This window comes from Armigeres subalbatus, chromosome 1, assembly GCF_024139115.2.
Source record: "Armigeres subalbatus isolate Guangzhou_Male chromosome 1, GZ_Asu_2, whole genome shotgun sequence".
NCBI classification, from domain to species: Eukaryota; Metazoa; Arthropoda; class Insecta; order Diptera; family Culicidae; genus Armigeres; species Armigeres subalbatus.
Window position 1 is genome coordinate 298,150,762 of NC_085139.1, and position 14,049 is coordinate 298,164,810.

Below are 14,049 nucleotides of genomic sequence, written 5' to 3' on the forward strand. Positions count from 1 at the left end.
TTTTGTTTCATTAGAATGTTGCAAATGAAACTACGCAACAACAATAAACGAAATTAGGCACCATAATTACTCTCATATACCTAATTTCGCTCACAAAGCAAAAGTCTAAATAAACACAAAATACATAAAATTTTACACTTTTCAATAGTAATGGCGAATAAACATATCCAACAGAGCATAATGGATACAAATATTTCCAAAAAGTAGCCAGTTTTGTACAGTAAAATCATTTGTTTATTTGGGTCATGTTCTTCGTCGCTGTGCTAAGCACAAGCAAATATGGCGGTCGATCAAATTGAAATAATTTTATTTGGTGTACTAAACCAAGTTTGTTTTTCAATTTTTTTCGTGAAAAACATTCAACAACAATGATATTTTGTAATCCTCCAGATTTTTCATTTTTGACTGGTACCTAAAAATTGAAAAAAATGCGCGAAGTAAGGGCGCGCGCGATTTTAGGGCACATCACGGTATACCGATGCCGTAGAGTGTAGTTGCCAAAGTTGTGATTTATCTGGTAGATATTTTTATCTGAAATGAAGGAGACGTATGATTGCCAATCCGGAGATGGTGAGCTCGATTCTCGGTCTGGCCTAGGATGTTTTCGGGTGGGGAACATTTTCGACTCCCTGGGCATTGTATTCGCCACACAAGATACATACTCATGCAATGACATGAGTATACAAGTTGAAAAGCAGGCAAAGTGACAGTTGGAATGTAGTGCCATGGAAGTAGAAGAAGAAGAAGGAGTATCAGCGATGGGGACATTGTCAGGACAATATTAATGCGGACCACGATCGTTGTTAATCTACTTAGTAGATATTTTAGTGTGAACTTGGGAATGTTCTGTAAAACCTTGAACATCTCATATGCATAGAAATTGACTACTAGAGGAGTGTTCAAACCTAATAAACTTGATTGAATATTCAGAATTAGGGGATTTAAACTTTTCAAGTTCCTTTGTATTGTCTCAGACATGAAGACTTCGCAAGGTTTTGAATATCTGAGTCTTCAGGTTATAGTGAAATTATTTAACCTTCTATATTTTTTTTCTCTAAGGCCAACAACCTGATGAACAATATTTTAGAGTGAAGTTTGGACCTTGTACTCTTCAATGGCATATATGATCCATGCGTGTTGAAAAGGTTTAGCCAGTCCATAGTTCAATCGGTGTTCTAGTTCGTACGACGGCTTTTATCGGCAAACGATTTTGAATGGAAGAGGTAGTCAGAATGGCTTCTACCCAGTAGGGTTTTGGTAGCAACATACAATTCGTAATAACATGTTAAGTGCTGTTCTTTTGATCCGCAATTTCATTCGACTGTGCCGAGGGGCCTTTGAGAACTGGACACGAATACATGGTTTTGTAGAAACCTTTGAGTTTTCTGTTCTTCCGTACAAAAATGTTTATAGTCCAGTGAAGAATATATTCCTCAATCTCAAAAAATTTTTTTCGAGGTAACAACAGATCTCGGCGTTTCATGCATTTTAAGAGCTAGTTCGCGAGAAGCGGACATCCTTTCCTAGGGAGGTTGCAACGATGTTCTCCGATTTGGATGAAATTTTCAGGATTTGTTCATATATGCAAGAGAAGACATTTTGCAAATTTTCAGATTTTTTCATTGAGGGGAAGTGGGGTAAAACGGCCCTTTAAAAATTATTGTTCAAAAATTGCCAAAACCAAAAAAATTGGCAATGATTGACCGATTTTGTTAAAATTTTGCACGCTTTTTTTTTACTCAATGAGTACTTTATACCAAGTGGTTAATATGGTTATAAAGTTGTTTATTTTATGAGAAAATGGACTTTTTCGATAAAAAATGGTCATTTTTATAAAGAGAATATTTTTCACCAACAGATCTAGGATACAAAACTAAGCCCGCAAGGCAATTAAGGAACTAAAGAGCTTTCATCTCATATATAATTCAGAAGCGCCAACTCAAGAATTTCTAAGAAAATCGCAATTTTCTGCAACACTGTTTATCCAAAAGAAAGTTCGCACAAATTTCGACCCTACTTATGTTGATGTGGTGGTGAAAACTGTCTGTCAAACTTTTTTGTCTAAGTAGAAATTAAAAATCAGGATTTTACACTAGGGGAGTGTAGGGTAAAATAGTCCTTTAAAAATAAATGTGAGCTCAAGCAGAATATACATTAGTATAAAAAATATGACGTATTTCCTTTCTAACTTGGAAACTCATTGAAACTTAATTCAGTGCGCCGACTTAAGAAAAATTAACAAAAAAAAATTTTTTTGCACACTGCACTGTTTGTTTGCAAGCCAGTTTGTGAGAACGCAACTCCATCGGTGTATCAGCATTTGGCTGACACTTACAAGGTTTATTTCTATATGTAGATGAAACTAACGTGAAAAATAACGTGAACTGGTCATCTATATAATATTCCGGGAGGTATTGCGCCGTCTGAAACTCCCGTTCAAAAATATTGTCGAGGGTGACGTCTTAACCAAGATGAATACATCACTAGGTGTTCCAATTTGCCAAATTCACGATTCAGCTATCCTGGATTTTAGTATGCCAGCCAGGTTTGTTTACTTTTTGCACTGAAAATGAAGTTTTCACCCCCGCCTTCTTCTCTTCCACAAACTTGACAGATTGGAGCATCTAGTACTGTATTCCTCTTGGTCTTAACTGCAAGATTGAAGGTTCAAGAACGACGTAAAGCAAAATCCAATGCTTTAGCCAATTTCCATCCATTCGGAAGTGAGAATATTTGTTTTGGTACTTCAAAACGGTAGTCTATTCCTCGGTGAAAAAAGCTCAAAATTTCTCAAAAAGTATTGCAAGCTGTTACTACCCAAGTACTACTTCTTAGCAAACCACACCTTGGATAGTTGGTTGGAAATATGTTCATAAAAGATTAGAAAAGATTTCAAGAGAAAAAGGCTGGTATTCAAGCCATCAACTACACAGTCTTTTTAAGGTACTAAAGCACTTTCAGGTGGTGTGAATTCAGCCGAGAATAAAACAGTTTTGCTTGGTATTTTTTTTTAATTTATTAAATAAGCGATCTACATTTTATATAGTTTATCTATGAGTGTAGAAAAGTATATCCTATAATTTGAAGTATTTTCATGAGGGGTGTGCTTTAAAATCGTCAGATAATAGTATACTCTATCCTATTCAATAGTATACACATTACATTGTTACGCTCTCCGTATAAAAAAAAAAATAGCTCGTTGTAGATAAAAAAAGTTTTTTCCCGTATCGTGCAAAATGAATGCAATTTTGTTAAACTTTAGAGTTTCTCCTTAAGTAAACAACTTTATAACCATATTAACCACTTGGTATAAAGTACTCATTGAGTAGAAAAAGCGTGCAAAATTTAAACAAAATCGGTCAGTCATAGCCAAAGTTATTGCATTTTTTGGTTTTGGCGATGTTTGAACAATAATTTTTGAAGGGCCGTTTTACCCCACTTCCCCTCAATGAAACAATCTGAAAATTTGCAAAATGTCTTTTCTTATGAACGAACCCTGAAAATTTCATCCAAATCGGAGAATATCGATACAAGAGGGGGTCGCGCTTCTCGCGAACTGGCTCTTAAGACATTTGACATCAAAAAAATTCCCGAAAAGCCAATTTTTTTCCGGGATGACACCAGATCTTGGCGTTTTATGCATTTCTAAGACATCTGGAATAAAACAATTGATTTTGAATTTTTCCTGTAAAAATATTCTTTTTGAAGCTCATGCTTATGTGGTTGAAATCGTAACGAACCTCAACTACCGTGAACGTCCGGATCATCGACGATAGCGGGTTATTGTAGCCGAACGCTGTTCGATGGAACCGGTCCTGTACTCAATGATCGTTTCCGGAGAAGACGTTGATTTGCGCGGATGTCCAGTAGCACAAGCAGCTGCAGAGAATCAATTAGGTTGATCCGTACCTTGACAACGAATGTTGCCTGCTGTATTTTTCATCTTCCTTCTATGGTGTTCATACCAAGCAGTTTATAGAGCGATCAGAATTAGCTGGATGTTCATTGGATCGGGCCATGGCAAGCTATGCAATGCCAACATGACTCCAAGGCCGCAAACCATCTCGACTCTTTAAGCAGGGATCGTAATGCTCGCTCATTCTCACGAGCAGGGGATGCCATTCACGCAGATTTACGACGGAAAATATTTTTCGGGAACGTAAAAAGGCCTGATAAGATATAACTTATTTTCTCACTTTTTTCATCCTTTTCGTACCTTCACCAATGTAGCCTTCACAAGAGTAGCTTTTATGGAAAAAATAACCTATCCCAACCTAGTTCCATTGTTGGGGCTTATGGTTCGAATCCCATTGCGGTAAAAATATTTTTATAGGTGCATACCAACAATTATCGCGAAAAATGAGTGAGGCGTAAGAATGAAGAAACGATAATTTTTTTTATCAAGTGGCCCGATTTTCGTTTATCTTTCAGACTTGTTCTAGAGAAAAAAAAGTAGCGAGTGAAAGATGTTTCTCGCCACAGACTTCGAAAAAAGATTCTCCTTCGGTCCGAAAATCGCTTGTTTTCGTCTCACCGAAACGAAAAGTACGAACCCTGCTTCAGGTATTGTGCCGTCTATCCGCTAATCGAACAATACACTTCTTCAATCGATGGAATATCATCACGGAACATTTCGGAACACTGATAATAAGTTGCTTCCAATGGCACCAGGCAACAACCAGCAAATCGGGCAATATTCAAGCAAACGCCGTCTGCCGATCGAATCACCAAATAAATTCTCAGATCGTCAGCATACATGATTTTGCAATACAGCTTTAGTTTTGGTGTTACTTGCCTGAGGTAACTCAAAAGCATTACAAAAGGACGATGAAGAAACACAGAAATTAATTTTCACTCGCAGTTTCCTTCCAGTAAAAAACGCAACCATGATACAAATTTAGTGGAAGTTCCGAATTTGGTCAGCAGCAAGCTGTGGTCGATCTTTTCCAAGGCTGCTTTCCATTCAGTCTATATAACATCTCCTTTAGCCTGGCATTCACGTGTTCGTAAAAATTAGCAAGTTCGTAGTCATCGACCTTTCTGGCATAAAACCGTGCTGATCGGTCTTCGATATACTAAAGGATCATCATAGTAACAATTATTTCGAATAGCTTGGACGCAGTTAATATTGTTATCCACCTGTAGTTTCTGACTTCCTGTCCTTCCTGTCACCACTTTTGAAGACAGGAAACATATACCTAGGACTGCTTCCAATTATCCAGAAATATGCCAGCATTGAGTGTGCTGGAGAAAATATAAGTTATACGCTCGGCAAGAACAGTGCTACAGCGTCAGAATAAAACAGATGGAATCCCATCTGGACCCGGAGACACAGAGCTTTTAAACTTCCTAGCGGCTGCGATGAGTGACCACGGGAGTGACCACGAGTATTGTAAGACTAATTGAGTCCAAAGGAACGTCTAGTGAGGCACTATTTTGGTCACTATATTGAGTCTAGTTACTAAAAAGTCACTATTTGCATCCAAAAATCACTCAAGTCACAATTTTTCGGGAAATGGTCACTACCCGAGCAAAGCTTGAGAGCAAATCGATAACTTCGCCGAATATGATTACTTAATTTGTAATCTTTTTGATCTATTCCTGCTATCGATGAGAGCAAATCGAAAACTAGATTTGATATTGGTTCCGATAGCAAAATAAGTACACAGTTTGATGTCAGATCATATAATTTAGAAATCTACAGCAAAATGAGATCAAAATATGTAATCAATCATGATTATTCATATTTGAAAACATATTATGATTTCAATTTGGTGTCAAAATCAAAATATGTTTTCTATATGCTCTCATTATGTTTTTAGACTTTGCTCGGGTAAGGTCATTATTTTCGCACCGCTGATTTGTTGCAATAAAAAAAAACTTCGACATTGTGTTTCATAAGGGTGAAAGTCGCAAACGTAAACAATGACTTTTTCCGCTGATTCCACAGATATCGTGGCCTACTCGCAGTATTTTCCGTTCTATTTTGTAGAAGGCGCGAAGCTCTATCACTATCAGTTCCTGGTGGTAGTTGACTGGCAGTAGTCCTTATTTTTGAGCAATTTGCTAAAAAAAAGTTAATGTTTGTGACGTTCGCCATTTTGAAACAATAATTTCGACATGAACAGCCCCAATCGACATTTTAAAGATCGCGGCAGAGTAATTAATAAATATCTAGGTACCTTGCAACAATCCGGCTTATCGTTTATCGCACCATGCGAATCATCAGTCGGAAGATCACGTCCAGGGTTCTTATATCAGGGTTCACTCACTTTGACAGTAGATGGGAGAGACTAGCGCGGGGGGGGGGGGGGAATTCATTTTCAGTGCAAAACATAAACAAACTCGGTGGCTGCCCCATATAAAAATCCAAGATGGCTGAATCATGTAATTGGCATACTGCTACACCTGTTTGTATTCACCTTGATCACGTCGCGCTGGAAAAAAAATTTGATTAGGATTATGCGTACCCATGGTCAACAAAACAACCACAGCAAAGTTGACGTTTGGTTCATATTTATCGGAACAGAACACACATGATCCAGTGCTCGATCTGATTGTTTACCTAACTATATATGATGGTCGTACACTCCGTGTTGTCCGGAGCAAAACCAAATGTAATGGCTTGTTTCAGCTCGCTCGTTCTTGGGCGCCAGAGTCGCCAGTCTCTCTGCACGCCGGCCGTGCGCGCATCTCCTCGATTGCACACAGCCAGCGAGTGCGAGTGTTCTCTGCTAAACAAGACTTTTGCTGGTATTTCTTCCGGCATACGCACTACATGTATAGTCCACTGTAATCTGCCGTATTTTATCAGCCTGCCGATGCTTGCTTTTCGGACACTTAGTACAACTTGTGATTCATGCGTCTGCGCCATTCACCATTTCAAACACTCCGAGAATTCGATAGTCTGCATCTTTTAACGTCCATGTTTCATGGCCGTACAGATCGACTGGAGACGAATCAACTATGTGTACTGATCGATTGATTACGATGGTAATAAACCTGGGTCATATTAATGAAGTCCATTCCGTCAAGCAGTACAGCACTTGATGCAGCAATAACATCATTCTGAATCCATTGTAGACGGGGCTGGTTATAATCCCCACAGATCAACACATGATCAGAAGAAACAATGCAAAGAACAATGCAAAAAAATATTGGGATTATCACCAAGACAAAAGTTTACAAATCGTGGTCAATTAAGAGTACATTTTTTATGCTCACAGAAACCCGGTTTCTACCGGGTCCATAGTCAGGTCATTTTTTTAACGAGATAACAAAGGTGCTGAATGGCGATGGTTAACTGCAATTTGGTTTTGAGCTTTTTTTAAAAAAAATTGCCTTCTCGTAAGTTGAACGAGCACAGTTACTGAACAAGCATTGCTTGATTTGCTATCATCGCTTTGTGGTCAAATATTTCGCGCCTTCTTAGCCTTCCTCATAAACCGCAACTTGGCCATCCACCGCGCTAGTTCAATCTGCTTCGGATTCGCCTTGTGTTATATGCACCTCGAACATCCTATTGTTTAAGTAATGTCTTTATAGGATGCTTCCAAGGAGACGTAGTTGGTATTACTAAATTTGATGAACGATACTTCAGGCTGTCTTTGAGTTAAATTCGTTTTATTTAATTATTTTTGTTTGTTTGCGTATTCTTAGGAAATTACATTTAAGGTGTTTGATCTCTTGGTCCTTCGTCCGTTAATAACATTTAATATTGATATAAGATTATAATTGTTTGTTTTTTGCCTTTCTCGTATACAAAGTATACGTAATTTATTTGCATGATCGTACATTTTTGCATGAGAAAGGTAATTTGTGGCTGTACACCATCTTTCCTTTATATCTCCAGAATACAGCTTTCGATGCAAAAGGCTTGTTCCTTTTGGTTTCCAACACTGGGTTCGATAATCTGATAAACCAAATCACATGCAGAGTTCTTGGGGTCACTTGGGATATCGGAGAATGCCATCGAAAAAAAAAACTATTCGACGCGAATTAACATGAAGGAACAAATCTCTACGTTTTATTTTTACTCTTATTAAGGGTCTGTCTCATTTGGAGAATTAAACTGAAATTGAACTTAAAAGTGACATTCCAATAATTATCAAATAACCCTGTTCGCAGAGCAAGATTAATTTTGACAGATATCGAATAATTTTGCATCGATGTGTTATTGGCCAGCACCAGCCATTCTTATTACCGGGTTATTTGCTAATTTTCGAACTGTCACTTTTAAGTTTAATTCTCCAAATGAGACAGACCTTAAGTGGTGATTCCTTAACCTCACACTTCCTGTTCAACGAAATCGAAGTTGCCATTTTTTGCGCGTAATGCATGGAATAGGTGGTTTTCCAATAGCCTAATCGAATATCTGATAATTTTATTTCCTTCTTGAATTGTCAAAATATCGAAATTTTTCATTTTTTTGTCCTTGAACAGGTAAAAAGTAAGGTTACGAGACGCCAATATTCTTATTGACGAATATAATATCTTAAAAAAAGGTATGAACAGTAATGTCCAATGAGCAGCTCAAAGTTGTTCCCATCCTGCTCGTTCTTTTTTGTGAACAAATGAACATGAGAGGAATGGGAATAACTTCAAGTTAGTTCGAGCTGCTCATTGCTGTTCACTACTGTTCATACCTTTATTTAAGATATTATATTCGTCAATAAGAGCAGATCAATGAGGACCCAACTAAAAATATATAAATTAATGTGGTAGTCGTTATAATATGTTGGAACTCGTCCACAATGATCTGGTCGGGCGCATGCAATGCAAACGACTTCCATACTTCCTTCGTCGACGCCTTAGTAGGAAGTGCTTCATTTATTTCATGCGATCGAATACGGAAGCAACTGAGAAGTGACAACGGAGTACGTCAGTCATGACATAAAACAATATTTGCGGTTCAGAACAAAATGATTTGAACCCGTCAAACGTTCTCGTCATCTCCTCGTGAATGCCGGACTAATCAAATCAGTTAGGACAGCTTGCTTCCTTGTTAGCCTTTCACCAACGAAGGGTCTTCAAACGACTCCAGAAGAGAAATTTATTGGAAAGAAATTGGACCTTTCTAATATGCACGTTTGGCATGAGATTGGATCGCTTCAATACTTCGAAACTACCCGCATGTGGCTTAACTGCGTCGATGACGAACATGTGACTGCATTTGAAATTTTAACTACTGACGATTCACGATAACGGCTGGATTCGAATGATGAGGCGAATAAATACTACTTTGTTTATTACAATACCAAACGCATAACAAATTATTATTCGTTTGGAAATAAAATACCTGATCATGTTATGCCCCAAGTATTTGCGTATTATTTTTGGTATTTTACCTCTTAAGGTCACTCCTCACGCAATCCAAGTTTCAAAGTGCTCGCATTTTGGAGGTGGCGCACAACTGTCATTTTTGTTGATTTAGCTTTGCTGTGTCGCAGCATGCGTGAAATTATAAAAATGACAGCTGTGCGTGGCTTCCGTATCGAGTAGTGTGCCCCGAAAACGCGAGCACTTTGAAAATTGGATTCCGTGAGGAGTGACCTTAAAGCACACCTAGTTCATACCAAATTCTGTTATCGAGGTCGTCGCTCCTGCTCGGGTATGATCAGTATGACGAATTGGACGATTTCCAAACAAAAAGAGCCTTTTTTTTTATAAAATGTTCAAACGGATGCACAACGGTTTCACACCCGTGATCGAAAATGTTTTGACTCTGAAAAGTTGATTTTAGATGCTTTGTGACTCCGGAAAAGTGTTTCAGTATGTAAAATAAATTTGTTTCATGATTCCCCTAAAAGGGAAATAAAAATTCTCTTTCTCGTAGTGTATTCGAGAAAGTTGTAGATCTATTTGCTACGACAAATTTTGCTATTATTGTTTTTATCTACTCTACAAATAATCCTCTATAATCGTCTTTTAGCGACAACTTTGGCAATATATTTTTTAGATTTTTCTAATGTTCTACAAAGTTTCTTTTATTTTCAATATTGATCGATTAATATTCAATAAGATCAAAATCAGTGTGCATTGATTACAGATATGCAAATATCATCCATATAACGATTCCATTGTCATAATTGATTAGTGAATAGTAGGCCATGACTTTGCCTATTTCCTCGCCGGGCAACCAGCAAGGTTGCACGTTTCGTAAGACAGCACACAAGCGACCGAACGAACGGGTAAATCTTTCGGCGGAATTAGGCCACATAATCACCAACAAACGATTGTACATTCACTGACGTAGATCCCCCATGCATCTACATTCATCCAAAGATTAATTTTTTAACGAAATAATCTTATTTCATCGCAGTGACCAACAGAAGAAGGATGTCGAACAAATGAATATGAAACTTAAATAAGAAAGTATTCATCTATTCTGACAATGGATCTGGAAAAAGTAATAAAAAATGAAGTTGTAAACAAAATTTCAAAGATCCTCGGCTCGATTATTAGCATGAGCTTTATAATTATGATGCTGTTTCAAAGTCGAAGATATCTTGATTTTTATGCCTCGGAATACTGCGTTAAGAATTGTTTATCAGAGGAAGGCAAAACATTGCATTGGATTGATTCACCTGTTTGCAGTAGACAGAAAGCGGTTTCCACCAAACATGGAATACGTCCATCCAGTCCAAATTGATGACGCTCAAACTTCTAACTGGTGTCTGTAGTAGACCGTTGTTTTTGTGACGTTGTCGATGGTTCTTGGGCAAATGAATTCGCCTATCAACTCGAGCGGTTTCATAGATGCCGTTTCCACCGTTGTCGCCGATCTTCATTCACGTTTTACGATTATGACAATGATTTCTAGTGGTAGCTCTTCGACAGCTGATCTGCTGCATGGTTTGAATTATCTTTATGGTGGCTGATTTCTTCTTGTTGTCATAATCCTTCTCGACCTTCTTCGACCTACTTCGAGCTGCTGATTGGACAGCATTAATGCAACATGCGCTTCGAAAACTGGCAATTATTCGGGAAATTGCGCCGAATACAGCATGAAAATGGTGGTGATTTACCATCTGCTGTTGAGTTCGTCTGGTTGTTTAGCTGCTTTGTGTACCAAACACCTTTGGAGATGTCAGTTTTGCCTTTCTCGTATACAAAGTATACGTAAAGGCTATATGTTCACTTTTTATAGGAGGCCCGGAGACCTATAGTGTTATATACCGATCGACTCAGCTCGACGATTTGAAGTGATGTCTGTGTGTGTGTGCGCAAAACCCGCCGAAAACACTCATTCATTTTTTTTGGCACTTATCCTTAACCGATTTACTCGCAACAAGTTGCATTCGACGCAGAATACTCTCCCATTGTTTCCTATTATGGGTCTGCTCATTTGGAGAATTAAACTTAAAAGTGACAGTTCGGAAATTAGCAAATATCCCGTTAATAATGCGGGTGCTGCCCAGCAATTCCAATAAGACATCGATGCAAAATGATTCGGTATCTGTCAGTAATCTTGCTCTGCGAGCAGGGTTATTTGATAATTATTGTAATGTCACTTTTAATTTCAGTTTAATTCTCCAAATGAAACAGACCCTAAAAATTTATTCGCACGAGAAAGGCACCATAACTGCTAGGTGGATTAATCTTTTTTTTTATGTAAGATGATGGTGTCAGCTTGATTCGACTCGTGCATTCCCAGAAGTTGTGTCCTTACGTTGACATCTATTGCTGAATTGTTTCATTATGTGCTTTTTCAATCATTCAATCTTAAACGGAGGCGGGATCAATTTTGGTCAAACATACTTGTAGCGAAGTTGCAAAAGCATCAAAGAGATAAATGTGGGTTTTTCAGAACTATTGTGATCTTGAATTAAAATTATTGCTTTGGCACTTTTATGTCCTCCAACGGATGGGCCTTGTGACCCAGGAAGACCGAGAACATCTAAAAAATAAATTCCAAATGCGAAACATTTATCAACCATTCTTAAAACAAATATTTGTTCATCAGATTTTTTCTTTGTGTAAATATCCTCATCGTTTGTGTTCCATCATGTTTTTCTTCTATTGTATAAAATTGTCTCTAACGAAATAGCTTCTAGCAAACACTAACTACAAATCGCTATTTACTAATTTACCAATTATTGTATTTTTTCTCTTTCTTATTTTCATATGTAAAAAATCCAAAACCGCTTAATTATGTGTGCGTGTGTGATGGCTGCTACTTCTGCATGATGTGCGCTTTTTAATTTCTACGCGGCTTGATACCAAACAAAAAAATACCACCATTCGCATTTTTTAACAAACAATCGCAAAATATTTGCGTTTCCTTTTTCGCTAATCATTTGGCTTTTTTTCATTTCTGTACAAATCGAAATTCATTTTTGCTTTTGCCTACGCTAATTATCGCCTAATTTTGTATTTTCGAATTCGATTGCTTCCATTGTGTTTTAACTATTTAACGCTAACTTGCTCGTGTATTTGTAAAATTGAAACAATTACCATTGATTTGTTCTGAATCATTTGAACGGTTGAACTTTGTTGAGAGAAGGTGGTTCTTATGGGTATTACCGACAACGTCGTACAAATTTTGCAGTGACTACGCCCCTGTTCGGCACCAGCAGAAGCTACGTCGACCCGCACACGTACGAGGACCCCAACCAGGCGATCCGCGAGTTTGCGCGGGAAATCGATGCCAGTTACATCACGATCGAGGCCATCATCGGTAGCTATAGATCGCCCCAGTGCGGGTCAACGCCGTTTGCAATCGAATTCTAATGCAGTGCGTCCGTTTCAGGTGGCGGTGAGTTCGGTGACGTTTGCCGGGGGAGGCTGAAGATTCCGCCGAACTTCGTGCAGGAGATCGACGTCGCCATCAAGACGCTCAAGCCGGGCTCGTCGGAGAAGGCCCGGTGCGACTTCCTGACCGAGGCGTCCATCATGGGTCAGTTCGACCATCCGAATGTGATCTACCTGCAGGGGGTGGTGACCCGGTCCAATCCGGTCATGATCATCACCGAGTACATGGAGAACGGGAGCCTGGATACGTTCCTTCGGGCCAACGATGGCAAGTTCCAGACGCTGCAGCTCATCGGGATGCTGCGGGGGATCGCCGCCGGAATGTCCTATCTCAGTGACATGAACTACGTGCACCGGGACCTGGCGGCGCGCAATGTTCTAGTTAATTCCTCACTAGTGTGTAAGATTGCCGACTTCGGGCTGTCGCGGGAGATCGAGAACGCGAGTGACGCGTACACGACGAGGGTTAGTAGTAACAACTACTGAATAGATTTTGTTTCTTTTTCCACTTTTTCCTCGGAACTGACTTTTACATATTTATTCTTACCATCCCTCACAGGGCGGCAAAATTCCGGTGCGCTGGACGGCTCCGGAGGCGATAGCGTTTAGGAAATTCACGTCCGCCTCGGACGTGTGGTCCTACGGCGTGGTGCTGTGGGAGGTGATGTCATACGGCGAGCGGCCGTACTGGAACTGGTCGAATCAGGATGTGATAAAGAGCATCGAGAAGGGCTACCGGTTGCCGGCCCCGATGGACTGCCCGGAAGCGCTCTACCAGCTGATGTTGGACTGCTGGCAGAAACAGCGAACGCATCGACCCACCTTCTCAAGCATTACGCAAACGCTGGATAATCTGGCGCGGCAGCCGCAGGTGCTGCTGACGACGCGGAACTCGCCGGATAATCCGGTGGCCCGGATGGGTAACGACATTAGCGACGAAATGCTGGCTACTCAGCAGCGAAGTATGCTCGGCATGGGCACAACCGAGCGGATATTAAATAGCAATCCTGTCGCCGGAGGCGTCGGCAGCAGCATGACGATGAGTGCGGCTGGCATGGGAACACTTGGGTCGACTGTTGGTGCACTCAGTAATACGGGAACAATGTCCGGAACGGGCACTGCCGGAGCGGTTTTCATCAGCACCGATCAGTGGCTGGAAAGCATCAAGATGTCGAGGTATTCGCAGCATTTCAAGGAAGCCGGACTGATGACAGCCCAACAGGTGAGTTATCTGTGATGGGGACTAGAACGTGGACATTCCTATTTCCGGCAATAGTGGGACTCTAAATTTTGACC

At 39.6% G+C, this 14,049-nt stretch overlaps 1 protein-coding gene across 8 annotated transcripts in view; it reads left to right on the forward strand.

Annotated features, from left to right (window-relative positions):
- Positions 1-14,049, forward strand: part of LOC134207783 (ephrin type-A receptor 3) — a 270,055-nt gene that overhangs the window by 255,117 nt on the left and 889 nt on the right. For 6 of the 8 annotated variants that reach the window (XM_062683685.1, XM_062683684.1, XM_062683683.1 and 3 more), the window contains 3 exons: positions 12,506-12,679; positions 12,752-13,218; positions 13,313-13,975. In XM_062683685.1, the coding sequence (XP_062539669.1) occupies positions 12,506-12,679; positions 12,752-13,218; positions 13,313-13,975 (1,304 nt within the window). The remainder of the gene's footprint in view (positions 1-12,505; positions 12,680-12,751; positions 13,219-13,312; positions 13,976-14,049) is intronic. The other 2 variants (XM_062683689.1, XM_062683691.1) reach the window with 1 other exon arrangement.